The sequence below is a fragment of the Primulina eburnea genome, chromosome 13, assembly GCF_022965805.1.
Source record: "Primulina eburnea isolate SZY01 chromosome 13, ASM2296580v1, whole genome shotgun sequence".
NCBI classification, from domain to species: domain Eukaryota; kingdom Viridiplantae; phylum Streptophyta; class Magnoliopsida; order Lamiales; family Gesneriaceae; genus Primulina; species Primulina eburnea.
In genome coordinates this window covers 31,068,989-31,096,636 of record NC_133113.1, presented here as the reverse complement: position 1 = coordinate 31,096,636, position 27,648 = coordinate 31,068,989, and the positions used below count along the sequence as shown (strand labels likewise).

The 27,648-nt window shown below is 33.8% G+C and overlaps 4 protein-coding genes and 1 long non-coding RNA gene across 7 annotated transcripts; 4 read left to right on the top strand and 1 right to left on the bottom strand.

The window, feature by feature from the left end:
- The first annotated feature begins 2,217 nt into the window (after positions 1 to 2,217).
- On the top strand, positions 2,218 to 5,277 carry LOC140809019 (uncharacterized). The gene is made up of 5 exons (XM_073166471.1): positions 2,218 to 2,478; positions 2,570 to 2,619; positions 2,880 to 3,006; positions 4,347 to 4,451; positions 4,532 to 5,277. The coding sequence occupies exons 1-5, from the start codon at positions 2,376 to 2,378 to the stop codon at positions 5,152 to 5,154; spliced, it is 1,008 nt and encodes a 335-aa protein (XP_073022572.1). The 5' UTR covers positions 2,218 to 2,375; the 3' UTR covers positions 5,155 to 5,277.
- Positions 5,278 to 5,571: 294 nt separating this feature from the next.
- Positions 5,572 to 14,108, bottom strand: LOC140809035 (uncharacterized). 3 transcript variants are annotated; one of them, XM_073166490.1, is made up of 19 exons: positions 13,951 to 14,108; positions 13,723 to 13,764; positions 13,338 to 13,406; positions 12,848 to 12,913; positions 11,894 to 11,986; positions 11,386 to 11,497; positions 10,440 to 10,485; positions 10,254 to 10,325; positions 9,871 to 9,933; positions 9,649 to 9,803; positions 9,499 to 9,563; positions 8,228 to 8,378; positions 7,976 to 8,081; positions 7,742 to 7,877; positions 7,081 to 7,145; positions 6,771 to 6,935; positions 6,458 to 6,530; positions 6,290 to 6,367; positions 5,572 to 5,989 (listed from the first exon to the last, which is right to left on the bottom strand). In XM_073166490.1, the coding sequence occupies exons 1-18, from the start codon at positions 13,952 to 13,954 to the stop codon at positions 6,312 to 6,314; spliced, it is 1,539 nt and encodes a 512-aa protein (XP_073022591.1). In that variant the 5' UTR covers positions 13,955 to 14,108; the 3' UTR covers positions 5,572 to 5,989; positions 6,290 to 6,311. The 3 variants fall into 3 exon arrangements, with proteins under 3 accessions (XP_073022591.1, XP_073022590.1, XP_073022592.1); XM_073166489.1 differs by having other exon boundaries at positions 6,295 to 6,367; XM_073166491.1 differs by having other exon boundaries at positions 6,295 to 6,367; positions 13,338 to 13,403.
- A 2,242-nt stretch (positions 14,109 to 16,350) lies between these two features.
- On the top strand, positions 16,351 to 17,368 carry LOC140809390 (uncharacterized). The gene is made up of 2 exons (XR_012113108.1): positions 16,351 to 16,949; positions 17,060 to 17,368. It is a non-coding gene; the product is annotated as an uncharacterized lncRNA (long non-coding RNA).
- A 1,595-nt stretch (positions 17,369 to 18,963) lies between these two features.
- LOC140809824 (small ribosomal subunit protein RACK1-like) lies at positions 18,964 to 21,461 on the top strand. Its single transcript, XM_073167566.1, has 3 exons — positions 18,964 to 19,512; positions 19,806 to 20,223; positions 21,164 to 21,461. The coding sequence occupies exons 1-3, from the start codon at positions 19,043 to 19,045 to the stop codon at positions 21,263 to 21,265; spliced, it is 990 nt and encodes a 329-aa protein (XP_073023667.1). The 5' UTR covers positions 18,964 to 19,042; the 3' UTR covers positions 21,266 to 21,461.
- Positions 21,462 to 24,007: 2,546 nt separating this feature from the next.
- Positions 24,008 to 26,224, top strand: LOC140808790 (WUSCHEL-related homeobox 1-like). The gene is made up of 4 exons (XM_073166050.1): positions 24,008 to 24,338; positions 24,440 to 24,766; positions 25,089 to 25,141; positions 25,839 to 26,224. The coding sequence occupies exons 1-4, from the start codon at positions 24,152 to 24,154 to the stop codon at positions 26,208 to 26,210; spliced, it is 939 nt and encodes a 312-aa protein (XP_073022151.1). The 5' UTR covers positions 24,008 to 24,151; the 3' UTR covers positions 26,211 to 26,224.
- Positions 26,225 to 27,648: the final 1,424 nt, after the last annotated feature.

Genomic DNA, 27,648 nt, shown 5'->3' with positions numbered 1-27,648 from the left:
ATGTTAAAATTATATTTATTCATGATCACAAAAAAATCTTATGAGATTGTTCCATGGTTCAATTTTGTGAAGCAAAATATTCAACTGGTCCGACTTATGGTTTTTTTTTTTTTTTATGTCTAAAATTTTATTTTTTTTAATGCACCGTCCCCACTATACCAACAAGTGTTTTCAGCATGTTTATTTCTTCAAGCACATGCAGCTATGAAACTTTCAAGGAGTCATCCATCGCAAAATTACCCAAGTCAAACACACTTAACTTTGGAGTTCTTACGCGATAAGCTCCCGAAAAGAATATGCACATTTTTAATATGAGTAATACATATCAAATATTTTAAGCTCTCTCAACTATACAGTCTCATATATGCACAGTCTTTGAATCACTCTCATTCAAGTGTAAGATCGGTTGATCCATGTTCCATTCACTTAGAAGTATGTCAGAAGCCGCTCATCGTTCGCGCAACCTCTTAGCACCAACAATCACTCATCGCCCTTTTCGGCCCCGACGTCCATTTTTACTACAAATTTTTCATTTTTTGTTAGTTATAATATGAATAAAAATAATGTAATATGTGTTGATTTGAGCGAAAGATATTATTTTTATATCAAATATATATTTTGTAATAAATGAGGATTTGAATGGAAAAATATTATTTTTACGTCAAAAATATTACTTTTTATTGTATGTATAAATCTAGTCGACCATCTTTTGGATATAAATCCGTGAGACTCTTGTACAAAAAACTACTCTAAAAATTATTAAGTAAACAATTGAAGTGGGTCGATATTTAGTGGAACACTTCATAAAAAACAAAATACGTAAAGAAATGGATGATTTTAAAAAAATAGATTTAAACTATATAAATGGATTATGTTACATATAATGTATGCATCGATGTCATCAATATCGAACATCTAATTTTCACCATCCATCTATCACTTACAGATGTTCATTTTAATTTTTTGGTTGGATAAATTATATTTAATCTGACATCAACATCTTAAATTCTAAAAATAATTCTTACGCATTTATCTTTGATTAAACGGTCTTCGTAAGAATTCTCCACCTCCATTGTATAAGAAATAAGTAAACCGTTTCTATTTGGGATGATAGTGAGTCAGATTTTGGTAGGTATCCATATTATCCGTCCACATATCTATTTATTATTTTCATATTCAGCTTCATCCTCATCCGTATCTGCATTTTCATACTCATCGGATAACTGAATATCAGTAGCCTACCCAAAATATCTAATTATCATATATAATCGCATTTTCTAAAAATTTGAATTATTTCGAACAAATTATAAATATTTACTAAATTATTGAAAACAATTTAAAAAATTAAATATAAAATTAGAAAATTAATATTATAAATGAAATAACAATATATTATAATATCATTATCCTACAAAAATAACATCAACTTTGTACTAATAATTTTATTCATTCCACTCAACTAATATCATTCAATAAAAACATATTATAATTAACATCACAACCGAAAAATCAAACTAGAACTCATCCAAACAAATGGAGTAAGTTTAGATCAAAGATTTTAAATGCAAATCCTCAAGGGAAATCCAAATCTTAGTTAAAAGAAATCACCAATCACAAATAAGCACATCACATCGTTTGAGAATTTCATTTATTATTTATTTTAATTTAGAATAAACAAAAATTTGTGTGAGACGATCTCACGAGTCGTGTTTTGTGATATAGATATCTTATTTGGGTCATCCATGAAAAAAATATTATTTTTTATTGTGCATATCATTAGAATTGATCCGTGTCATAGATAAATATTCTTGAGACCGTCTCACAAGAAATCTACTCGATATAATATACCACATTTGTCAAATAAAAAACATCACATTTTTACACTTCCTTTCGAAATTTTAATCATGCCTTTTCTATGATTTGTCTACTTCGAAATGTAAATTTCTTACATGTTTAAGATTTTGATTTTTTAATTTTTTTAAAGAAAATACATTCTCAACTAACTAGGCCAATTAATTCATCTTAATTTTTTCCCTAAAATTATAGATATTTTGTAACTATATAAAATTATATAAATTAGTTAGAAAAAATTATATTTAAATTAATATTTACGTGAAATAGAATTAGAAATTAAATTAAATGGAAACTATTTTTTAAAAAAATTGACCTAGTCTTAAATGTTGCTATGATCTTATTTAAAAAATAAACAAAAATATCTTCGTAATCTGGTCATCGATTACGTTGGCCAGCTCATACGGCACTGCCACACCTGAATCCGAGTCCTCTCGATATAATCTTCCCCCTTCTGCCATTTCTGCCATCGATCACAATCGAAGGAAATAAATAACTGGAAGAAGAAGTTTTGAATCAAGTCAATGGCAGAGGCCAAGATCTATGAACTTAACAATGGCACTATGCAAGTCCATGTCTCCAATTTTGGCTGCACGATCACCTCCTTGTTTGTACCTGATAAAGATGGTAATTTGGCCTTCTAAACCATGGTGAAATACTATATTTTTGGAAGAAGGATTGAGTGTGAATATCTGTTTTTTTGTATTTGCATTTGAAGGGAATTTGGCTGATGTTGTTCTGGGATTTGACACGCTCGAGCCATATTTGGTCAGTGACATTTTTATATCAATTTATTTAAAAAACCCTTGTGATTTTGATTTCGATCTTGTTGTTTTCTCGTGAAAAAATTGAATCTTGGCGTGTTGTCGAGGGTAAATAAAGGTACTCGTTGTTGTTCTTTGTTTGTTGTCACTTGGCACTCTTCATTTTGACTTGGGGCATCGATTCTTTGTGGGGTATGAATTTTTACGAGTGAATTAATTTCCTTTTCTGAATATGGTATTTCCACCCTTTATGTTTATGTACAGAAAGGGGCTGCTCCTTACTTTGGGTGCATCGTGGGTCGGGTGGCAAACAGGATCAAAGCTGGGAAGTTTACTCTAAATGGTGTTGAGTACTCATTACCTGTTAACAAGCCTCCTAACAGTCTCCATGGTACTCGCGATTGAGGGTTTTTGGAAATATATTTGTATTATTGTGATTCTTCATCAAATGCATATATGTATTTTTATATTGGTGTGTGCTATTAAATGTGATCGCCTAGGAGCGAGCGATGACAAGGTTGCCCAAATCATTGTTCTAGTTTTAGCAAACCCTTGTACTTGTAAGCTGAAAGCCGGAAATATATCAAATAATATCCACCATGTACACATTCATGTTAATTGGACAATCGCAGGACAAAAACCAGCCAACACCAACTTGTCTTAATTGTGGGGATTATTAATTTATTGTGAAATTCAACATAGTAACTTCTGATATTCGGTTGTACATTATAATATTTGTTTTATTGTATAATAGTTTTTGAAGAATAGAAGTAAAATGTGTTGTTTTTAGTATTTTTATTTCACATCTAGATTATATGGCATTATATGTTGGTGCATCTGGCTTCATTTCAATAAGCAATTGTCTTGCCTTGAACATGTGCCTTAAATAACGATTATATGTCATGTGAAGTTGATGTTTCTTGGTTGTGGATGTTTATTGATGTTGACTGTTGATGGATTTTTTTATCGACCTGCTATACCTCGGTGTTAACTTTAGAAAAGTAAAAATCTTTATAGATTCCAGAATCAAATTCTCTGGATATAAAATATAATTATCAGTATTTAAAAGAAGATGAATATATTTATATTTCTTCATGAGTGAATGAAATGTAGCTCAAGAAGAATTTTATATAACTCGAGTGTTGTTTTGCTTCATTAGTTTTAGAGCCGAGCCCTATTTGTCTCGCATATGGTAAATTGATTCTTACCCATGAAAATGAAGGAAAAATTGTTCTTCTTGATAATCAGCCTTCCTCAAAGTCATCAGATCTCTTCTTGTATGATATCAGATTGACGGGTGATGTTATTGTGAAGAGAGAAAACATGTGTAAAAGTTCACCATGCTGGTATAGGCCTTTCAGCTTCTTAATAAAGCTCAAACATTAAGCGAGAATCACAAATGTTAATCGCAGATTGTTTAGTTCACAGTTTCGTGTAATGTATGATAGATCAGGTAGTGATTGTTTCATTTGTATATTTGTCTTTTATGTTTGCTTGCTGCCCTTTATTTTGGTGCTAATGGATATATCATGGTATGGCTGTTTGGTAGAGATATGATGATAATAAAGCGAAGAGGAAGGAAGTGCATTGTGTTTTCATATCAGCTGAGGCTGCATATATTACTTTTTGGAATGACGACAAATCTATATCTAGAAGGCCACGTGATGTATTTTTCCTGAAAATTTCCAATTTTCTAACACCATACAATCTTTCGAACCTTCTCTTTTGAAGGTGGGCACAAGGGATACGACAAGGTTATTTGGGATGTTGTGGAGCATAAGCAGGGTGATAATCCATCAATTACCTTCAAGTACAAAAGTTGGGATGGAGAGGAAGGTAACCCCCTGTATTTGGTTTGCTGACACCGACAGAACTATTGTTTATACTACCATTTCTTTTGTATATTTTTATTACAGGCTATCCAGGTGATGTTTCTCTCACTGCGACATACACACTTACTTCCAAGACTACACTGAGACTTGACATGGAAGCAGTGCCGGAAAACAAGCCAACACTGATCAATTTAGCTCAGCACACCTATTGGAATCTGGCCGGTCACAATTCTGGTAACATTCTTGATCACACCATACAAATATATGCAAACCATCTTACTCCCGTGGATCAACACACTATTCCAACTGGGGAGATCATTCCTGTCAAAGGCACTCCATTTGACTTCACAGCTGAAAATAAGATTGGTAGCCGTATCCATGAGGTTGGGATGGGATACGACCATAACTATGTACTTGACTGTGGAGACGAGAAATTGGGATTGAAGCATGCTGCAAAACTGAAGGATCCCATTAGCTCGAGGACACTAAATTTGTGGACTAATGCTCCTGGCATGCAATTTTACACTGCAAATTATGTCAACGGAATCACTGGCAAAGGGGGTGCAGTATACAATAAACATGCTGCTGCATGTCTCGAAACACAAGGATTTCCAAATGCCATCAATCAACCAAACTTCCCCTCAGTGGTGGTTCAGCCACGCGAGAAATACCAGCACAGCATGTTGTTCGAGTTCTCTTTTGAGTAAGGGTGGACTCTTTTGGTTAAATACTAGTTTCTTTATGAGAATAAGTAGTACTGGGCTATGTTAAGAGTCATCAATGAACATCTATAACTTCATATTTTCTAAAAAGGTTTTGATTTTCCTTCATTTTGTTCCTGGATGAGCATTCGCATGCTTCGGTATCATCGTTTGTTTGATTCTTGAATTGCTAGCATAATGTTAATGTTGATTATGATAAACAGTACTAGAATTTCGATTTTGAGGTATAATGTTTTAAATTTTCACGCATAACAGTTATTACAAAAGGTTATTTCTATAATATATTTTTGCTACAAAATTCTTTATCGTTTTAAATATGAAGGTTTGTCCACTTTAAGTATAGAGTCCACTCCTTGTGTCTGATAAATTACACGAATACCAAGTACATGTGCACATAACGCATTTGAGAAAACTGGCATCAATAAATCCTCAATTTGCATTCTCAGCCCCAAACTCATCATTTAAATGTAACAAAGCCTAGAAGGAAGCGCAATTTTGATTAGGAGCTAATCATCAGTTATAATCACAATCATCGTACAACTAAAATTTGTCTCAAAAAATAATAAACAAGATTTCACGATTTATATCTACGGAATATAACAAGCTTTACACTCGGTCTTTAGGCACTAGTTACCAAAAGAGGACTCGAACTCCCACCACAATTGACATCCATTGGGAAAAAAACTCATCAGGTGTAGTAAAACGCCCCGGAAGAATAATCATTATTACTCAGATAACCAACCTCCGAAGGTTGTTGGAAGGTCAAATATGAGGAAACACCAACATTGTCACTTCGAGAACAGAACATTTTCATGGTTACCTGCAAATTTATGACACTCTCGCTTAAATAGGGTAATATTCAGGCGCAATAATATTCAGCACGTCCATAAAATTAACCGTAACCACATAACAGAAAAAAATGAATGCATTTGAAGGAACACTCTAGTCACTCGGAAACTACAGGCCAAGTCATTATTTTCTTGGATCCTTTTGGATTGAAGAAGGCTTTCAAGACATCGATGTGTAAGAGACATTTGACAGCAATCAGTAACAACACAGAAATCTCTAGGCTTCATCAGAAAGCTACAAAAGATTGGTACTGTTTGAAATGGGACATAACCTCACCTGGTGAAAAAATTGTTTTATGCACTCTCAGCCGTGATAAGAGCAGTTACTTTACCCACAGCAACAGTTTTCCCTGTCAAAAAGGAATTTTAAATAAACTTAATAAGGTTGAGTAAGCAGCAACAGAGAATCGTAATTTACACAAGGCCAAATGTTTTTCAACCTTCAGTGCGAAGAGTGAACCGTCCAAGTTGAGGAAAATCGGAGAATTTTTCAATGCATATCAAGTTATTCACCTGAGAGGCAAAAATGTAGCAACAAAAATTATGTCAATCCCTTGAATACATAAATCAGCAGAGAACTATAACATATCAGAGAGCATAGAAAAATCAGCTTTTTAAGCCTGCATATCTCATAAATTGATAGATCAGTTCCACTCAGATAAAACAAATTTTAGAAAGAAACTAATACATTTTTCAAATAAATTTACACCAGATACAAGTATTATTACAAGAAAAATGTGTAACTATGTTAACCTGAATGCGGCATACAACAACTGCACCATTCTTCACGAAGAGCGGTTTTCTTTTCATAGGTTTTTTAGTTTTGGGATCAATCTGTTGCATCAACTCAACAATCTCACACTCCTCCACGACTGCATGGATGTGCAAAACAGCCTTGTATCCAGCAGTAAAAATTGCCTAACATGAGAAGCATACATCTTCAGATACGATAGAAAAGCAAGTCAATGAATGAAAAAACATGCACATGAATATGCAGACAAGTATGCCCATGAAAAGATCAAGACAGAAAACATAAGTAAATGGATCAATGAAAAAACTATACATTGTCGAGTAACTCCAGAATCTGCAACTGGGCAACAAAGTCAGAAACAGCAGCTATTTGCTTCGCTGTAAACACAATCAAATAACATTGGTATAAAATAAATAAAGCATCAAAATTCACAAGTTCGACAATTGAGCAACCAAATGAAGTACATGGAGCCAACACTACCACCCATTGAACTCATTCAGAAACCTGAATGACGTTGTGGAACTAATAATTATAAACATTAATAGAATCGCTGTCATTGAACTCAGAGAGGAACACTGTCTATGTTCTGCGACTCTCTCCTTTAACTAGTAAATATTGATCACGAAAATTTCTGAAGGAGCTACCTCATCGATATTCAGAATCTTTCTACTTAATTTTCTGTAGAAAGATATTGATATGCATTTGTTATTCATGAATTCTAAACCAAAAAAAGATGCAAAGAAGATATCAAAGCACAACACAAAGTGTACAGACTCTGGACGATCAACAAATGAGAACTTCAATTCAGCATAATACATTCAATTCCCGTGGGACAAGTTGCAATCTCCATGCCAATAGAGCAACGTCACAGATCCCCGCGATTTGTATAGTACAAAATCACAGGTATAATGTTCAAAAGGATTCTTCATTGAGTACTGGATGAAATTTGGGAGAATCTACCAACTTTACCTACCCGCGCTGCATAAGACAAACCCAGAAATGATTTCCTCTTCCTCAATCCCAGAAACCCTGACTCGCAAATTTTCACCAGGTCCTGCTCGACTTACTTTATCTTCATCACAGAAGATGGCGAGAACTTTCACCAGGACCTGAAAATTATCAAAGCATAAGATTTAACCCTAAAACGATTCATGCATTCATAAAATAAAATTTTTGATAGTACGAAAAATTTGGGGTAGAAAAACACCTTATTTGGCATGATCATCATATTATCGCCTTCACGAATACTCCCGGATTCAACTTTGCCCATAACAACAGTTCCCATGTCCTTGAATTTGTCAATGATGGGCATTCTATTACACCGAGCACATGACATTAGGCCGAAAAGTATGTATGTCGTGATTACATTCCCAAGTAAAACAAGAACGAAGAAGCAGTGCATAGTTTTAATCTAATAAGATAAACCAAAGAAGACAAAGGCATAGCAGAATATTTCTACCTGAATGGACCTTTTGGATCACGTAAAGGAACTTCAACACCATCAAGAGCTTCAAAAAGGCATGGACCCTCCCACCATGGGCATACATTTCTGTCCACTCTTGTTTTCATATTTGTACCCATGAGACCAGATATAGGAAGAAATTGTACATCTAAAACCAGAGACAAAAAAATAAAAAGAATTTATGATCGGTACATTAATAAGGACACAAATAGATAATTTTTAGGAAAAATTCGTTATTTAGAAAAGCATCTGCTCACATTAAAAAAAATAGATTATTTCCTGAAATAAGGCTTCACATGTTATGAAGTCTTTAATCAACATGACAATTCAATATTGATTTCAGGATACATCGTAAGGTTATGAACAGAGACACAGACACAAGATGCATGGATTCTTAAAAATTGAAGGACAAGACAGCAAATTTGTGGACACATATATACATTATACATACATAATGCACATAAAGGTATGTAACTTTATATAGAAATAATAACCGATATTATCAAGTAAAACTATCAAAATTAAAGAAAATGAATGTTATTGAATGAGTTTTAAAAAACAAAATCTATCTCATTTTAAAATAAAAAAATAAAGTCCGACAAATATTAAAATTACTAATAAATTAAAAACAATCATTTATTCAAGCTTTAAAATTGATATAATTATTAAAAAAAGAATCACTAAAAAATGATTATTTTAACAATTTACACTAAAATTCTGAAAAATACTAAAAATTAGACCAAAATCTCAAAATTATGTCCAACACTCCTTTATCCTTCTCCATTGTACTCAATTTCTTTCTTTTTCTATTAACTCACGGACACACACCTTGGCATGTCCAACACACATCCGTGTCATGTCAAAGATGTTTTTGCGTTCCAAGAGTGTCGGTGTCTGACACACCGACATGGCACGGGTCAATAATTTGAAGAGCTTGTGCATCATATATTTAAGGTCACACACAAGTCATGCCATGAGGCATGAAGCTGAATTCTGTTAACTGAAAGGATATGCAATGTAAATGTGGCTTCATTTCTATAAAATTTGAATCCTGAACGAAACCTCTTTCTTGCCTCTTAGTTTCATGGTTCAGAAAAGGAACCAAATTAAGCTAGGGAATTCAAGTCCAAATAGGAACAGAGTAACACAACTCCATAACAAACACATACTAATATAATAAACAAATAAAAACAGTGTCAATCTGATACTCCATGTGAAAGAAAGAACACATCATCAGTATGAAAAATGTAATCCAACAGGGAATTTACCTTTCTTCACATTGTAACCTGAAGACTTCAGAAATGGTAACATTTTTGACTCAATCTCATCATATCTGCAATGACAAAACAGCAGAAACACATCGCAAATATAACATACAGGATTTCCAAATGCTCTCTCAAACACTAAGAAAAAGGCACCTCTCTTTTGACCAGATCACGGTAGGCTCGTCCATTTTGTTCACAACAACAAGAAGCTTCGAAACACCTAAAGTCTTTGCTAATTGGACATGTTCGCGTGTCTGTCCACCTCTCTCATAACCAGTTTCAAATTCTCCCTTCCTGGCGGAAATCACCTGTGATCACAAGATGATTAAAAGGAAAAGAACAAGAAATCAAAATCTGACAAAGTATTGTACTTACCAGTACACCTATATCAGCTTGAGATGCTCCACTGATCATGTTAGGTACATAGCTTTTGTGACCCTGAAGTACAAACGTTTAACATCAAATGTACACCACCATGAAGTGCAGATAAATCAACTGGCGTGTAAAATGGCAACCAAATTGCTCTAATGAAGTGTACCTCGTTGATGTCATATCTAATGCAACTTTAAATATTTAAGTTAAAGTTCACTGCATTTACAAACTCCCTCGGAACTAATATAAAATTTCAGATAAAAAATCTGGATCGAGTTAGAATAAAGGTGAAATTAATTTAAAGCTTTAAAAACATAAAAAATTCCGAGCAGAACTTCTACAAACAGAAATCACAAAGCAATAAATAAAAGGAAAATAGAAATTACCGGGGCATCCAATATCGTAAATCTAGTAGTTTCCGTTTCAAATGAAGCTCGACCAACTTCAACTGTTTTCCCCTACAAAAGGAAAAATGGGCAACAAGCAACTCATCTCTTCACACATTCAAATGCATTTGGAGGACAAAGAAAACATGACATTTAACCTTAGTAGTCAAAGCCACAGATAAGTACCTTAACTCTCTCCTCTTCATTCGTGTCCATGATATAAGCCATGTACCTAGTTTTTGGATTAAATAAGGGAAATCAGTACAACTGAAGCTAGATTAGGAAATGATATCCAACAGAGAGATGGCTGCAAAAATTATCCCACCAGCCTGAAAGTGGCAAAAAGAATTAAAACGCATGGTTTAGAGTATCTATTCATAGATCTGAGGTTGGAAAAACCTTTCTAATATGTTAGGGAGTTAGTAAGGCATTGATGAGGTAAGGAACTTAGGGGAATGCAGATATAAAACACACAAAAGGGGATCAAGCCAAAATTTATTTGGGCTTCCACCTACTTTCACTACAAAAATTCAGCACAAATTTTGTAATGTTTTTTGTAAGCTGGTGTTTGGATAGAGTCTTCTTAAGCTAAACATTGCGAGGTGATTTTGACTAACAATCACAGAAAATGTGAATGAAGTAATGACTAGATGAAAACAGCACAAGGAAAAAATATGATTGCATATTACTTTGAATATATTTGAAGTAGTTAATGATACGACGGACACAATTTTTTATTCTAAAAAAGCACAAATAAAGTCTTCAATATTAAACATATATAACTGAAAAACTGTTCAAAGGTTTAAGAGAGTAGGAAAATATACAATACAACAACCGTAGATGGTATCCCACATTAAGCAACCTATTATACTGTTGACAGCAACAAATTAGAAGAAGCCCATCACTACTACACCGTTACAGTTGAGTCCCATCTAAACTTTCTAAGACACAATTTTAACTACTCATGAACATCATTGCAGCAGATGAAGCAGCAGTTCAAAGATGAGGCTGCTGTTATGCTACACAACGAGGTGTTGAAAGTTTTAAATTTCCTGTAAACACTCACGAGCATTTTGGACCAACATCAGATGTAACATTTCCAAGTTAAAATAAGAAGCAAGTAAGCACTCACCAACTCTCTCTACTTTTATCTTTTGCCTCTTTCTCATACTTTTGGATAGTTCGGTCATCGACTTGACCACTGAGAAACAATATTTGCCCTCCAGTTGTCGACTTGCCAGCATCTGCAGACAAGATGAATAATGTTGCTCCTCACGACAAACTTTGATTATTGATATGTTATACAGCAGCAACAATCTAATCACAACCCGAAGTCCTATGCATTCAGATTCTGAATGTATTTTTTCTTTCTTTTGAGGGTGGGGGGCATTTTCCTGTTTCATTCCTACGCTTTTTGAAACCCAGTAAAGAGTAAGCAATGAAGTATAATCAAAACCCAAGGAAAATGATAATAACAATAAGAGATATGGCATCAGAATTGTAAGCCATGGGATATCAGGAATAAACACACAGGGGTATGCCATGTTCTCCCAGTAAGAGCACATTTGGAAGGGAAAACTTCATATTATTACGAATAAACAATTAATATGGATCTCTGAATTGAGGAAAAATTCACTTACCAACATGGCCAATGAATACAACATTCAAATGTCTTTTTTTATTCTCCACCTCATCCACAATATGCGCTGGAGCAGAAATTTCCTTCTCTTTGACTGAACAGACCAAACAAAAGTCAAAACATAAAATAAGATCCTTAAAATAGACTTAATTTCAAAACGAAAAATCACAATTCAATGTAGCATCCACTCAAAAACAGAAGCTATAACAATAAAATAAAATAAAATAAAATCACAGAGGCCTTTAATGATATGGGAATTTCTAGGCACACGAAAAAAACGGTTGAGGATGCGGAGAGGTAATAATTTAGCATAAGACAGCGTTAGTGGTGTTTTAACATATAATAATAATAAGTTTTATTTGTTATCTGTAATATGCAATAAAGTGGAAAAAATATTAATCTAAAATAAAATGTTATCTATCAACACGTTTATGACATTTAATGACAGAGAGATGTGACCTTTAATCAGGCCTTGTTCTTGCTTATAGGGGCAAGAATTTAGGGTTATGGTGGTGAAATTAGGAGGTCCTAAAGATTATTATTATATCATATTAAACGATAGCTTAGTCTCGATGAACATTCATTATGTGTGCAAATTCAGCAATAGCGTGAACAATTTATCCTCGTCAAAAGAATTATACTTTAAAATGCAAGTGAATAAAAAATAAGGTGAGAACAAAACAAAAAGGGTATTGGGATACAAAAAAGCAATCAAAAGGTGATTATCTAAGATATCATCTCTTGATATTATTATACATTTATTCATTTTTTTATAGTAAAAACAGAACAACCCAAGCGAAGATTATGTAACATAATACACCTTTATGCCATCAAAATAAATTTTACAGAGATGGCATTTAAATGCCATAGGAAGAGGAGATAATATTATCAGACCATTTGCAAGCCGTCGCATGGGGACAATGCCAATCAAACACTAGATTCCGTAGTTACCTACCTTCATACACATCTCCATGCTCTTCTTGCAATGGTTTGGAGTTTGTACACGTTGCGCTGGCCAAACCTAAAGCCATCAGCAAAATGAACACTTTTTATACATGAGAATCAAGATCAATAAATTATAACCTTGTTCTTAAGATACTAAATTATGTGTACATGTGTTGAAGATCAAAGTAATAATAAAAGATATTTGGGAACACACAATAATATTTAGGTGATCTATTCAGTTTCTTTAGTTTCGAATTTTCTTGTCATGATTATAAAGAAGCATATGGTAAAGCCAAATATGAGTTCTGATCTCAAAATGGCAGATGTCGGATATAGAGGATAAAAATAGAAAAATCGCTAAAAGCAATCCTTGTGACATAATCCTCAATCTTCAAGCATAAATCACAAAGAAATGTCGTATAGTGCTACAAAAAAAACATAAAATCTGGATAAAAAATTTCCTCTGATCTACTATGCACGTCATATGTAGCTTGACCAACCTTTATCCACCTCCGGGTTTATTTCTACATCATGTTTCTCATCTTCCTTGTCAGCAACAATCGTATCTTCTGCGAGCAATAAATTACGACATCGCCAACATTACAGCAACGACAAGAACAGTCTAGTGTACACTACAAACAACAATGCATGGATTCTGATGGATCCAAGGATTTTGATTTGAAAAGATAGTTATCAATCCTCTGTTTACAAAATAATGAATTCACGGTAAAGTAGGCAAATTCTTCATCAAAACACAACCTTTATGATCTCACAGACAAAGAATAAAATAATAATCATTAAAAAACTTACTTTTTAACTTCTGAGAAGTTAAACAATAGTAACAATATAAATTACGTAGGGAACTGAATTAAACGACAATTATACCTGATGAATCAAGCTGCAACGCCTTGATATCCTCCTCGATATCTATATCAGTTAACACAAAACAAAACATCAACAAAATAATGGGACAGTTGAAAAAAATCAACATATCACAATTATCGACACATACAACTTCAACAAAAAGCAATCCCTTTACTCCTTTCAAATCAGATAAACGGGACAGTGATTAAAAAAATAGAATGAAAATCAATCGGAAAAACAAAAACGAACCCATCAAATGAACTTGGGGCGGCGCACTAGCTTTTCAGATGTTGCGGTGATTTTAAGCAGTGGCCGTGGTTTTGGGCTGCAGGACGCGGCGAGAAAGATGAATGGGTGTGAAATTTTCCAATAGGGCTTCTTTCTGTACGCTCGTGAACCGGGTTTATTTGCAAGAAGCTTTCGTCCCTAACTCGGTCAAAGGATAAAATTTAATTCAATTTCAAAATTAATATTGTTAATTCGAAGTATTCAAAGAAGAAACGTGTTTTAATTTTTATTTTATGTTTTTTTTTGCTTGATTCTTAAATTTTAATTCTTATATTGATTATATTAGAATATTATGTTTAATGTCATCCCGGTTTCTTGATATTAGTGAAATATTAAATATTTATATTTCAAAAAACATTATAACATATAATATTTACAAATAAAATAAACTAGTCCACTTTAGCAGGCAACAATTGAAATAATTACTATGATTTTTGTCGTTTTCAAATCAATTTAATAATTTGTCCATTTTTTCACGAGTTATATATCTATTTTTCTAAAAACAACTTAGATAAAAATGTTAATTGAATTTTAAAATATAGATAAAGATATTAATGAATTACAATTTTTTTATAAGTATAAAATTAGATTATAATTGTAATTTTAAATAAAATTTCATCAAATTAATTAGTTGGTCTTAATTTTAATTATATACCGGTTAGTCTATACACGTGATGTGTGTGTCAATATATATATATATATATATATATATATGATATTTGTGTTAAATTTTTTTAATTTTAATTTAATACTTTATTATAATAATTTTTGATGTTTTGAATAATATAATCGTTTAATTTAAAAGTTCGAATTTTGGATAAAAATTTTAAAAAATATTTAGTAATAAAAAAAACATTGGAAACTAGATATGATAGTGATATTTTAGAGGAATACCTAAATGTAATAAAATATTTTTTTATAATTTTATATTAAATTAAAAAATAGAACTTTTATAATTTTAAAATTGTTTTGTTAATATTTTAAAGAATTTATCATTACACTGATAATTGGTTTGATGGTGTGGCCAATTCCCAAATTAGAATAATAACCCTTGGTCGTTTTCATAGTTATAATATTGCTTATATTTTACAATATAAATCGAAACTAATTACCAAATGTTGATTAAAATCCAAATAAAAGTTTTTGTAAAAAATATTATATAAATACGCAATTTGTACAACGAAATACTAGTTTAAAATAATTTTAACCAGTGTTTCTACAGATCGGCTTGAGCTAAAAGCGATAAAATAAAAAAAAAATCAAATTTGATTGGTCATATTAAGTACAACTTTTTATGAACATGAAGAAAAAATACATAAATTAGAAAGTTTTTTAGCAAATAATACTATCATGTACAATATTTGATAGTTAAATGTAACGATTATCAATATGTAACAGATATTGACATTTTACGGCCTACAAGAAATATTAATGCTGATGTTTTAAAGTAGTCCATTTAAATTAAGTTTTTATTTCATTATACGAAAGATGAAATAAATGATAGAGCACAATAAATTAGGATCTGACAAAAAAATAATAAGACAAAAATTTGTACGAGACGGTTTCACGTGTCGTATTTTGTGAGACAGATTTTTTATTTGGGTCATCTATGAAATAATATTAATTTTTAGGCTAAGAGTATTATTTTTTATTGTGAATATCGGTAAAGTTGACTCACAGATAAAGATTCGTGAGACCGTCTCACAAGAGACCTACTCAAATAATATATTACACTTAAATTTATTATACTTATGAAATATTTACTCTCTTTACTTGTTCGAGATAATTAAAATTTAAATTTACTTTTTTTTTAGGTTTAAACTCATATTAATCTTACTTAAACAAATAAAGATTGAAGCTTCGCTCCCACGTTTCAGCGCGATTTTAACTTGGTATGTAGAATAAATCGTATACCTTTCAACAAGCACATGAATACATGATGTGGGTATCTGTAGTAGCCATGCATTAATTCATACATACAGATACAGTATAGTAGTTTAAGCCACCATTAAACACAACTGCAGCAAGCGGACAACAGGATCCAGTTGGAATGGGCATCGCCTGCGCACACACTTTCCCCGTTCCATAATGTTGGACAGACTATTTAATGGTAATTTCGGGGTGTCCCCTCTCTCAGTCAAACCTCTCTTCTTTTCTTGTACAAACGCATGTGATTTTTTCAAGCAAAGGGAATCTAATCAATTAACCCTAGATAGCTACTCCTCTTCCCAACATCTCTTCTTTTTCCAACTTTTTTTTTTGTATTAAAAAGAAAACAAATTTGTTTTCAAGAAAACGACCCATTGCCTGATGCCTAGTTGCACGCCTACCCACTCCCACTGGCCATATATTATCCTTTCCTCTCAATCACCTACCAGTTTCTTATCACTAATCTCGGCCCTTTATATATAGTCCTCACATCTTCACCTGTTTCTTCTTGTGCTAGCTAGGGTTTCCTCTCCTTGAATGAGTTTAGGGTTTCAACTTTCAAGCCTTTATAGAGTCACTTTCTATGGATCTGCCCTCTTATGTCTTATGGGTATTTTCATGAATATATTCACGCGCCAAGATCTGGATCATATGCAACTGATTTCACCCAGGAAAAAGAGATTTCCTCGCTTTCATGTATGGATGATGGTTCTTCTAGCTACCTACCTACCTACCAGGGGTTTCTTTCTTTCTTGGAGATTAAAGTTGAAGAGCGGAGCTCCTTGAACTCCAACAGAGGATTTTTCTGGGAAGATTAAGCTGCTGACCTATGGATCCCTCAGCCCTATCCATATCCAAGATGTCGACTTTGGATGGGTTTGTGGTTTGCATATGTCAGGAGCTTGAATCCACCCATTTTCGATCCTTCTTTGGATTGAAGGGAGCTCTTCACTTCTTCCCTCCACTCCATCTCTATATTGATTACTTTTCTGATTCTGGTTTTATTTTCAAGATCCGCTTTCAAATAAATGGTATCAGATTTGTTGCTTCTTGTTCTCTAATATTATTATTATTATTACTTTGCATTTTTGTTTGATTATATATATAGATTGCTGTAAATATATCCTGATTCTGCATGCAGACGGGTGGATGAGAAGGCTAGCTGATGCGGTGTTATCTTGTGAATCTATCTCTAGATTTCCTTTACCATTTTTGGCTTCTGAAGAAAGCAGCGTTCTGTTGAAGCTAAACTCAACCATTGGATTCTATTCTTTTTCATTTTTTCTTTTATTTATTTATTTATTTTTTATCATGATTATATTTTTATTTTCAAGTCATTATTATAATTATATTTATATATATATATATATATATAAATATGGTTTTTCGTTTTATTTTTGTCAAGCAATTAATTTTGGGTTTTATCTATATGTTAATGCAAAATTTATGACGATTTATTTATAAGAATGAATGAATGGGCCACAATGTTTCGCAAGGAAAACCGCGCAACAACATCAATTAGTATTACGTTTAATTCATATATTCACAATTTTAACCTTGGCCAAATTAATATTACAATTTTTTTTAGAATTCACATTATTTTCATGAAAGGAATTGAGATTGATTAAAGTTCCACAATATTTGAAGCAAGAGTTCAAATATGATTTCTACATTAAAAGTTACTCAATGTACATCGAATGGCGACCGATATAAATCACACTTGGAAAGGGTGGACAATTAGTTAGAGCAGCGAGTGTAGTAGCGAAACTGATTGCAAAAGAGGGGAAATCCGATGATCGACAGTTTTACAGATCTATGTGTGTTTTAAAACACTTTTAAGATGCTACGCTAAGTGAAAATAATTTCAACATTATGTTTCAGCATAGAGAAGGTGTGTTGAAAAACACCTCCACGGGAGTGTCTCCCTTTCTGATTTGATTCGTATGGTTTAAACTTGTTTGAACCGAAAAGCATGCATTCCTCTATTTTAATAATCAGAAAAAACAACTGTATAATTAACTAATGTAATAATTGAAATGATTCAAGTTAATCGTTTAGCTACTATATAATAAAAATATTATAAATTAACATAGAACAATGTGAGATCTGATTGACTTTATGAATTTATATTCATTAAATATGTAAATTTGAAATACAGTACACATGCATTGGATATCAACAATAGATAATTAAAGCACTGAATTCCTACAACTCTCTACCAAACAAACTGTCATACAATCAACTAACCTTATAGATGAAACTCGGAAATAATCTAAAAATGAGTAACTTGATTTTGTTAATAATTGCATCCATGTGTGGCTATTCACAAAAATTGCTCTGTTTCTTGCATTTCAAATGTGATACACCGTTGCTACAAGAGCAGATGTCCTCATCTTGGATAGTGTGGAGTTCCCACGATAAATCTTTCGAAATTCCCTAAGCACTGCTGCATCTGATCCCATTATTTTCCGCATACGAAGCCATTGTCGAATACATGCCCATATTTTCTCAGAAGTCCAGCAAATGAAGAAGAGATGTGCCATACTCTCGTCTGCAACATTGCAAAGTCCGTACCTTTTGTCTTTGATAAATACTAATATGTCTCATGTAAGGAGCTTTCGGTGTGCGAATAACCGAAGTACAAATCGATACTTTGGGAGAATGCATGATTTCGTGAGTAGCGGTTTCCATGACCACCGAGCCTCCTTGAGAATGAAGAAATCATAAGCACTAGAGAATCTACCATCTCGGCCGAACCAAGATTGTAAGCAACACATGGCTTCAGCTATTGACCCCTTCTGTCGACCAGTTTATTTGACTTGTTGCTTTATCGCAATGTGTCCTTTTTATTTTAATACGACGATTTGAACTCAAAACTATACGAGTTACAACTCGACTTCATGTTCCAAGGAATGTTTACTTAAGAGAGATGTGAGCCTATTGGGCCATTTTTCTTTTGTTATTGGGTCGGCCCAACTCGACTTCATGTTCCAAACCCCTGAAACCCAATATGACCAAAAACCCTAATATCGCACGCTCGTGTATCAAACGCGCACATTCGAATCGACCCCTCTTGCTAAAACGCCTTTACATTTTGCTCAGGCAACCAGCTGCAGCGACGAGTATGGCGCACGAGCAGCTGATTCTCCGTGGCACGATGCGAGCCCACACCGACTGGGTCACCGCAATCGCCACACCGGTCGACAACAGCGACATGATCGTCTCATCTTCCCGTGACAAGTCCCTCATTGTTTGGTCCCTCACCAAGGAGGACAAGAACTACGGTGTGGCCCGCCGCCGCCTCACGGGACACGGACATTTCGTTGAAGACGTTGTCCTGTCGTCCGATGGCCAGTTTGCCCTCTCTGGGTCCTGGGATGGAGAGCTCCGTCTGTGGGACTTGCAAACTGGGAACACTGCTCGCCGCTTTGTGGGTCATACTAAAGACGTTTTGTCTGTTGCTTTCTCCATTGATAATAGGCAAATCGTCTCTGCTTCCAGGGATAAGACGATTAAGCTGTGGAATACGCTTGGGGAATGCAAGTATACTATTCAAGATCAGGATTCCCACTCCGATTGGGTTTCTTGCGTGAGGTATGGTTGTATGTGGTGTATGTCTTTTTTTTTTAAAAAAATTAACTTGTAATTTTGTGTTGTTCAGTTTTGGGTCATGTGGAATATTCACTTATTTTTAATGTAGCATATAGGTTATGTTTTGGTTAAATTTGTGTTCTTGGTGATATTTCCTTGGCATGGGAATCATGAATTCAAAGTTCAAAAACATGAAGGAATCATGATTGAAATTCTTATTTTTTTCTTAACTTTAAATCTTAACGGCTGCAGACAGTATTCTAATGCCCGTATCCCTTTATCTTGTTGTGTTAAAGGTTTTCTCCCAATGCCCTCCAGCCCATGATCGTTTCAGGATCGTGGGATAAAAATGTAAAGATTTGGAACTTATCTAACTGTAAGCTGAAGTCCACGCTGAGTGGCCATAATGGATACGTAAATACTGTAGCATTGTCTCCTGATGGGAGTTTGTGCGCGAGTGGTGGGAAAGATGGGGTGATTTTGCTCTGGGATTTGTCGGAAGGGAAGCGTTTGTATTCACTGGAGGCTGGTTCGGTTATTCATGCTCTGTGCTTCAGTCCGAATAGGTATTGGCTATGTGCTGCAACAGAGAGTAGCATCAAGATTTGGGATTTGGAGAGCAAGAATGTTGTTGTTGATCTCAAGGTTGATTTGAAGCAGGAGAGTGAGATGGCTGCTGAGGGGACTGATCAAACCGCCACTTGTAAAAACAAGGTACATATTAACTCTCTGCGTAATAGTAGCTTCAGTGTTGCTCTTTGTGTCATTTTGTGTTTGTTGTTCGTTAGTATTTTAGTGTTTTTGTTTCATGTTACTTTTAATTTTTTTTTCTGTGTTGCTCTTTGTGCCATTGTGTGTGTGTAAATTAGTATTTTTTTTGTTTTTTGTCTTTTGTTACTTGTTCGGTTAATAAATGACACTTGGTGATTAATAGTTAACTGACAATAGGAAGTCATCGTAGGGATCTGTTTCTGTTGGATTTTATTTTTTGACTTCTATGCTTCTGGTTTTTGTACTTAACATGATGACTTTAGTTCACTTGCTTAGTGGTTCGACTTTTTCTTTTATTAGTGATGCCATTATTACTGTTTTGTGAAATTATAACCTCTGGAAACAAAATTTGGCCGAGAAGTGCTTCTGTGAGATAATGCTTGAAATTTTTTCAACCATAAAATTTACTTACCCAATTTGTATCTGCCCAATTCTGAATGATTGGTTCCATTGAAAGTCCTTAATACCATGTCAAGTTGATCACTGCGTTATAGGTCGTCGTCTGGCTGTGGATTTTGTATAGGAACTAGTCACTTGGGACTATGCTTTGTGAGGTCTAGCATGTTGCAATTTTGTAGTTTTCAGTTTTCACATCTTTATTTGTGGGATATATTTGTGACAAGTGTTTTGAGCTTCCTCTTAGAGTTTGGGAAGGTTGATTTGAGTCTGGGACTATTGGCTTGCTTGTTGCTGCTGCTGTTTTTTACCGGAAGATTCACATTTCTTGTATGATATATATATTCATAAATACACTAAACTGAAGGCTTCGTGCGTCCTTTGTAAAACTGGCCATAAGAACACGAAAAAAAGGAAAAATATTCGAGTAGCTGATGGATTGGGGGATCTGTTTATCGTATCTGATATTGTCAATGGTTTGATGTAGATCAATTTCTGCACTTGTCTCAACTGGAGTGTCGATGGAAGCACACTTTTCAGTGGCTATACTGATGGGGTTATTCGAGTTTGGGGCATTGGACGGTACTGAAAGAGGACGAACTGGGGTTGATATCTTGCATCACTCTAATTAATTCAAGGAATCTTTGTTTCCATGGTTTGATGTCTACTGTTAATTTTTAGTTTTTGGCTGGTAGAAAGTATATTGGCCCAACTGTTGGCACAGGTTATTTTGTGTAATCAAGACTTGCGGATTTTTGCCATTTTTACCTTCCAGAGTAGCGATGTGGGTCAAAATTATTTTCGACTAAATTTTCATCCAAAGATTTAGTAATTTTAAGTTAGAATATATATACATAACTTTTACATATAATTCGATAGCAATTTCGTGCATGCAACTGTATATTCCGAATTCATACCCTACAAATATTATAATTTATTTATTTAAAAAGTCATATACTTATTAATCGAGAACTTTCAATGTTTTTCTAAATCAAATTCAAATGTTAAATTTAAATTTACTGCTTAAGGATTTAGAGTGGTACATCCCCTATTACCGAAGAGATGCTACACAACAAGTGGAGTGACATGTTTATAACAATTCTATACTCATTATTCGAAGACCACCCAAGGAGGCTTGAAAATACTTGTTTTTAGTACCCGAAAATCGTGGAGAAATAATTAGAAGAATCTTTCAAATTAACTGTAAACTCACTTGGGAATAGGGATGGCAATGGGGCGTCATCTCAGTCCTCAAATTTCATCCTCACCCCCATATCCGTCTCGATCCCTGCTTTTTTGAGTTTGGGGATTACTTCGGAATCGACTTGTCATCCCCGTCCCATCCCCATTTCAAAAACATTAATATGACAAGACGATGACAGATTCATGGATTTTCTCAGATTAAAACTTATAATTATCTATTATTATTAATGATAATATTAATATTAATATCCAAACCCGAAAAAATCGGAGATCCTCATCTCCGTTTCGGGTTTTTTCCGTGAGACCCATGACCCCATATCCGTGAGGAAAATTGTCATCTCTACTTGGGAAAAATAAAATAACCACTCGTTAACATTAAATAAAACATTATACTTAAAAAACACACACTTACACACACATATACATATATGTGTGTATAAATAGTCCATATAAAATAAATAATAGGTCTTTTGTGAGATAGTCTCACGAATAAATATTTGTGATACGGGTCAATTTTATCTATATTTACAATAATAAGCAATATTTTTATTATAAAAAATGATAATTTTTTTTTTCTTATGAATGATCTAAACAAAAAATTGATTTCAAATAAATTTTTGTTTAAAATAAATATAGTTAGGAGAATGAGGCAGAAAAAGTTAAAAAGATGGTGGGGGGCAGAGCATGGGACGTATTACGATGTTCCAAAAGGATGAACACAGTATTTGTGTTAGCACGTAAAGGTGTTATATTGTTGCATCATTTGTCCACTTCAAGGACAACATTTTTTTCATACCGCAATGGATCTTTGATTGACTCTTCTGATTTCATAGATTTTGGGATGACCAATCTACAAATTTTGTTCACACTCAAAATATGACAGATATTCGTTCGAAATTGATCGCCTATTCCGAAACAATCATGTATAATTCAACTATGTGCAATTCAATTTTTTTTTTTTATTTAAATCATGTATCATTCTAAACGATGTCATTTTAGTTATAAGTAGACGACATCAATCACTTCTATATACCATGTTCTTCGATGATGAACTTGTACGATTATATGAAGTTATCTCTGACTCAGCCATGGTAATTGATGGGTACAAGCTCAATATAATTATTTAATCCAACTCGATTAATTATTTGTTGGATTAATAAGAATAAGCCTAATTCAATTAGTAGTTTGTTGAGTGTTAACATTATTGAGGTCCATAATTTGGATTGTGTTTGCAAATGCTCAAGCCCATTAAGCACTCTTAAAAATCTATAAATAGAGGAACTCTCACACTATTCGTGGTATGCTCTCATTTTTTAGAAAATTTCTTTAGTTCTCTCAGTTTTTTTTGAACTGCTTACTGACTTGAGCGTTGGAGTTTCTACGTCGGGAACTCTCCTGATGCCGACCTAACGAGTGTTCTTGACGCAAGTGACGCCTAGCCAATTAACTGTATTTTGTCTACGTGGATCCGTTTACCTGTCAGGTTAGCTCATTTACCGGCCAAGTGGACCAGTTACTAACCAGTCGGATCTCGCGCGCACAGTCTACGCGACTCATTTCTTTTTATATAGCTGCATCAGTAATATATATAGATGCATATACATATATACAATTGTACATAATAGAAGATACGTACGTGATGAATGAAGTATAAATAAAAAGATTGAAATGGGGACAAAAGGAGTAGAAAGAGCAGTCGAGATTGAGAATAAGTATGAAAGGAACGAGAGAGAGACAGAGACAGAAGAACAATAAATGAGGTGATGAGCCTTATGATAACCCTCATCATCGTCACGTCGTTTTTCCTTCACTATTATCCATGCATTCCCTTCCCAGAATTCCACGCCTTTCTTTTTTCTTTTTGTTATATAAAATAAATATAATAAATAAATAATAATATTGCATGTTATTTGTGACTGCCACTGCCCCCTCTCTCAGCCTTAGCTTAGTCAACTTCAATTTAAACCAAAAAACACCCCTACTCCTCCTTTGTTTCCCTTTCTCTTTCTGGGTTTCTTGTTCAATCTCTTTCTCTCAATATATATATTATTTTTTTGTCTACTTACCTACAGCTTCTCCATATGGAACCCTACTTTTTGATCTTATAATATATTTCCCACTAGTTTTCTTGAGTTTTGATCATCCATATATAATTAATTGTTATTAATTTTGCAACGACTTGATCATTGAAATCTAGTGGTACTGAAAGCAAAGAATTTTAATTCTTGGTTTTAATTTCCATAACTAACTTGTTCATTAATTATAAGAGGAGATGTGGATGATGGGATATAATGACGCGGGAGACTTCACCGCCCTCCAAGATTCGTTCAGTGGCCGGAAGCTCCGAACCCTTATGCCGAGACCAGATGCCGCTGCTTCAACTGCTGCTGCGGCCGCTAACTCTCCTTGCTTAAACCTCGTCCATGGAGCTGACTTTCTTTCCCTAAATCATCATCTCGGCAAGTCGTTAGTTCTCAATATTCTTTCTCCAGTTTTTTGGAATACATAGGTCAAATGTTTATATTAAGTAGCTTTTTTGTTTGTTTCTTGTTTTAAGCAGCGATTTCTACGGAGCAAAATAAGAGAGATTTAACTAGCACACAGCAAGTTGTGGTGAGTTCGAGATGGAATCCGACTCCGGAGCAACTTCGAACCCTCGAAGAGCTATACAGAAGGGGCACTCGAACCCCTTCAGCCGAACAAATCCAACACATCACCTCGCAGCTCCGTCGATACGGCAAGATTGAGGGGAAGAACGTGTTCTATTGGTTTCAAAACCACAAGGCTAGAGAAAGGCAAAAACGGCGCCGCCAGCTCGAATCTCCCGCTGGTAAACAACCCCATACCAACATGGAAAATCAAAACAGCGAGAAGAAAGAACCGGAAGGTAAACTTCTTCAAAGAAAACACGTAGCCCGCAACTCAGTTTCCATAAGTTGGTTGCCACTTATTTATGGGCTTTCACGTTACTCAATAAGTTAAAATATAACAAAATTCAACTTTCATTACGAGATGAATCCAGCTTAAAGTGCTTGTCTATGATCATTTATGAAAAACAAAACTAGTTTCTTGAATATATAAGCGCATATAATATTATGAGATGTGATTTTTTTAAAAAAAAAATTCAGAGTGCAGTTCTTGGATCATTGTTTCCATTTCCAAGAGGCTCTCGACAGCTTGTAGTATAAAGTTGAAATATTTTTGGGCAGGTGAAGAGACCAAAAACTGGCCATCTCCTACAAAATCTAGTACAAATACAGAGGTCTGTGTTTCTGCTGCCTGCTTTTTAACCCTTTGTCTTACTTCATGTTCCCTTTTTTGTAACTCATATTTCTAGAAAAGCTATCCCACACAAATAACAATAATATTTCCACTAATCAGATCATAATAATTAAGCACATGATTGAATATTACATGTAACTTTTTTCGAGTGTATCAGGTTTCTGTTAATAATTAATGATTAACATTCTAAAATTTGAAAAGAAAACAATGTCTTTTCTTTATTCATTCATTTGGGATTAAAAAGAAGCGTCAAAGGCTGCATGCATACCTTCCTTTCTGTCGGGGCTTCTGTGCTATTGTTTCGAAACATGCTAGGGTTTTTGGGTGTCGTGCTCATTCATTTCTTTCGAAATTTGAAATGGGTAACATTCATATACATATGTATGTAATGTATGTATGTATACGCGCAGAAGACATAGACACTTTTCACCCCTATGCATGAAAACTTGGGATTGTACATATACTAATTAATTAGATCGAAGTCATATAAAATAAAGATAACATTTTGACTTCTTGAAGCTCCTGAACATATATATATATTTTAATAGGCATTGGACTAATTTAAATAAAATAATTACCCATCAAAGTAATTTTTATTTACTAATTGTATATTTTCTTTGATTCTATTTCGAACAAATATATAATATATTGACTTAATGCAATTAATTAATTATCAGAAAACTTCAAGACAAGGGTCAGCAAAAGTGACAGAGACAGAATGTAAAACAGATGGATGGTTACAGTTCGATAGTGATGACGCAGAATTACAGCACAGGAGGACCCTTCTTCAGAGGAATGCCACGTGGCATATTATGCATTTGTCTTCTTCACCTCCCACACTAACTGATGCAGCCACCCTCGCCGCTGACATCCAAGATCCTCCCCACCCGGCCGCCGCCGGCGTTGGTGACGGGAAGTCGCGGACCCTTCAGTTGTTCCCTCTTGGAGATGGTAAGAAGGATACTGAGTTATCTGGTGCAACTATTGATGCTGCGGCTGCTACTACTTCTACTTTCCAATTTTTTGAATTTCTTCCTTTAAAGAATTGAATTTATATATTTAAAAAAAGAGTGCATGTTTTTTTTTTTCTCATGTTATATTATATAATATACTTTTTTCTGTCAAATCAATTCATTCTTGTGTTTATGAATCTAAAAATCCTACAGAAGCTGAATCGAACCTCTTTTTTTTTTTGGGAAAAACAAATTAATCGAATAATTGGATCGTAGCATTTATAAGATTTTTTTTTATATTTATAAGATTTTTTTCTAAAGATAAAAATAACAACAAATCAAATTATTTGAAATTGAAAAGTAAAATGATCAATTTAGTTAAAAAAATAAAATAAAAAATGGGTGAATTCTCATTCGTTAAATTTTACTTTAAAATCAGGACATGCATGGGAATGGAAAAGGATGGCATTGAAATGAATTAGGACCATGTTTGGTTGAATTAATGAAAAGTGAGGGGGCAGTGTGTAGTGTTTTTTGACAGAAGCAATCGCAGACCTTTCATTTAACAAGATTTGTCACAAGTTTTTAAATATTTCTCAGACAATGGGTTGGGTATCCCAATGAGAATCTGATATCGGAATTTGACTGAAAATTAAATTTTAAATATCAAATTTATTTAATATTATTACTTTTAATTGTTTATCCTAATAATAGTAAAGCTGGTGAAATATTCTAATAATCCATTTTAAAATAGTTGGTGTATTGTTAATTTATTAATAAAAAACTTTCTTGGTTTTCCTAAATATATAATTAACTAGTTACTAAACTAAGTATTCCTATTTTAGCAACTATTTTTTTGAATTAATTAAATACGATAAAGTAAGAAATTTGTTTGTCGATTTATTTTCAATCATATATTCTTGATAATATGTGAAAAAAACTTGATTATACAATAAAGTAACTGGTAAGTTTAAGATTTTAAATATTTATTGTGAGATTTTAAACATCAGAAACCGATGTCCTTTCATGACATCTGTCTGATTCTGATGACGACTCTCTGTCACCTGTACTCCGTGTAAAACATTGCTGATGCAGTATAATTGGCAAAGTTAGCATTGAAAAAAGGTAATTGTCATTTCCAGCACCTTAGTCTAATGAATCTTTATTGGATGGCATGGCACACAATTATTTTTTTAGCAGTTTCCAAAAGGGAAGAACAAGGGATTCCAGTTCTTGTAATTTCTTGAATTCAGGGATTCCAAATCATTTTCGGGTTAGAGAAACTGGATGAACACACAACACAGCTTACAGTGCAGGCTTCAAGTCCTAGCATCCCCTTCAAAGAGTTTAGAACGAAAACAACGGTAAGGGTAGAGGCGAAGAACGGAGATGTTGCACATATGTACTGCTATTCGAACAGCGATTCATGTTCTGAAGCGCGTAAGCCCGTGTTCGAAGTGTTGCCACAGCTACTATCACTTGCAAGTTACAGGACGTTTATATTGCATACATTTCACAATGTCAAATACGATGT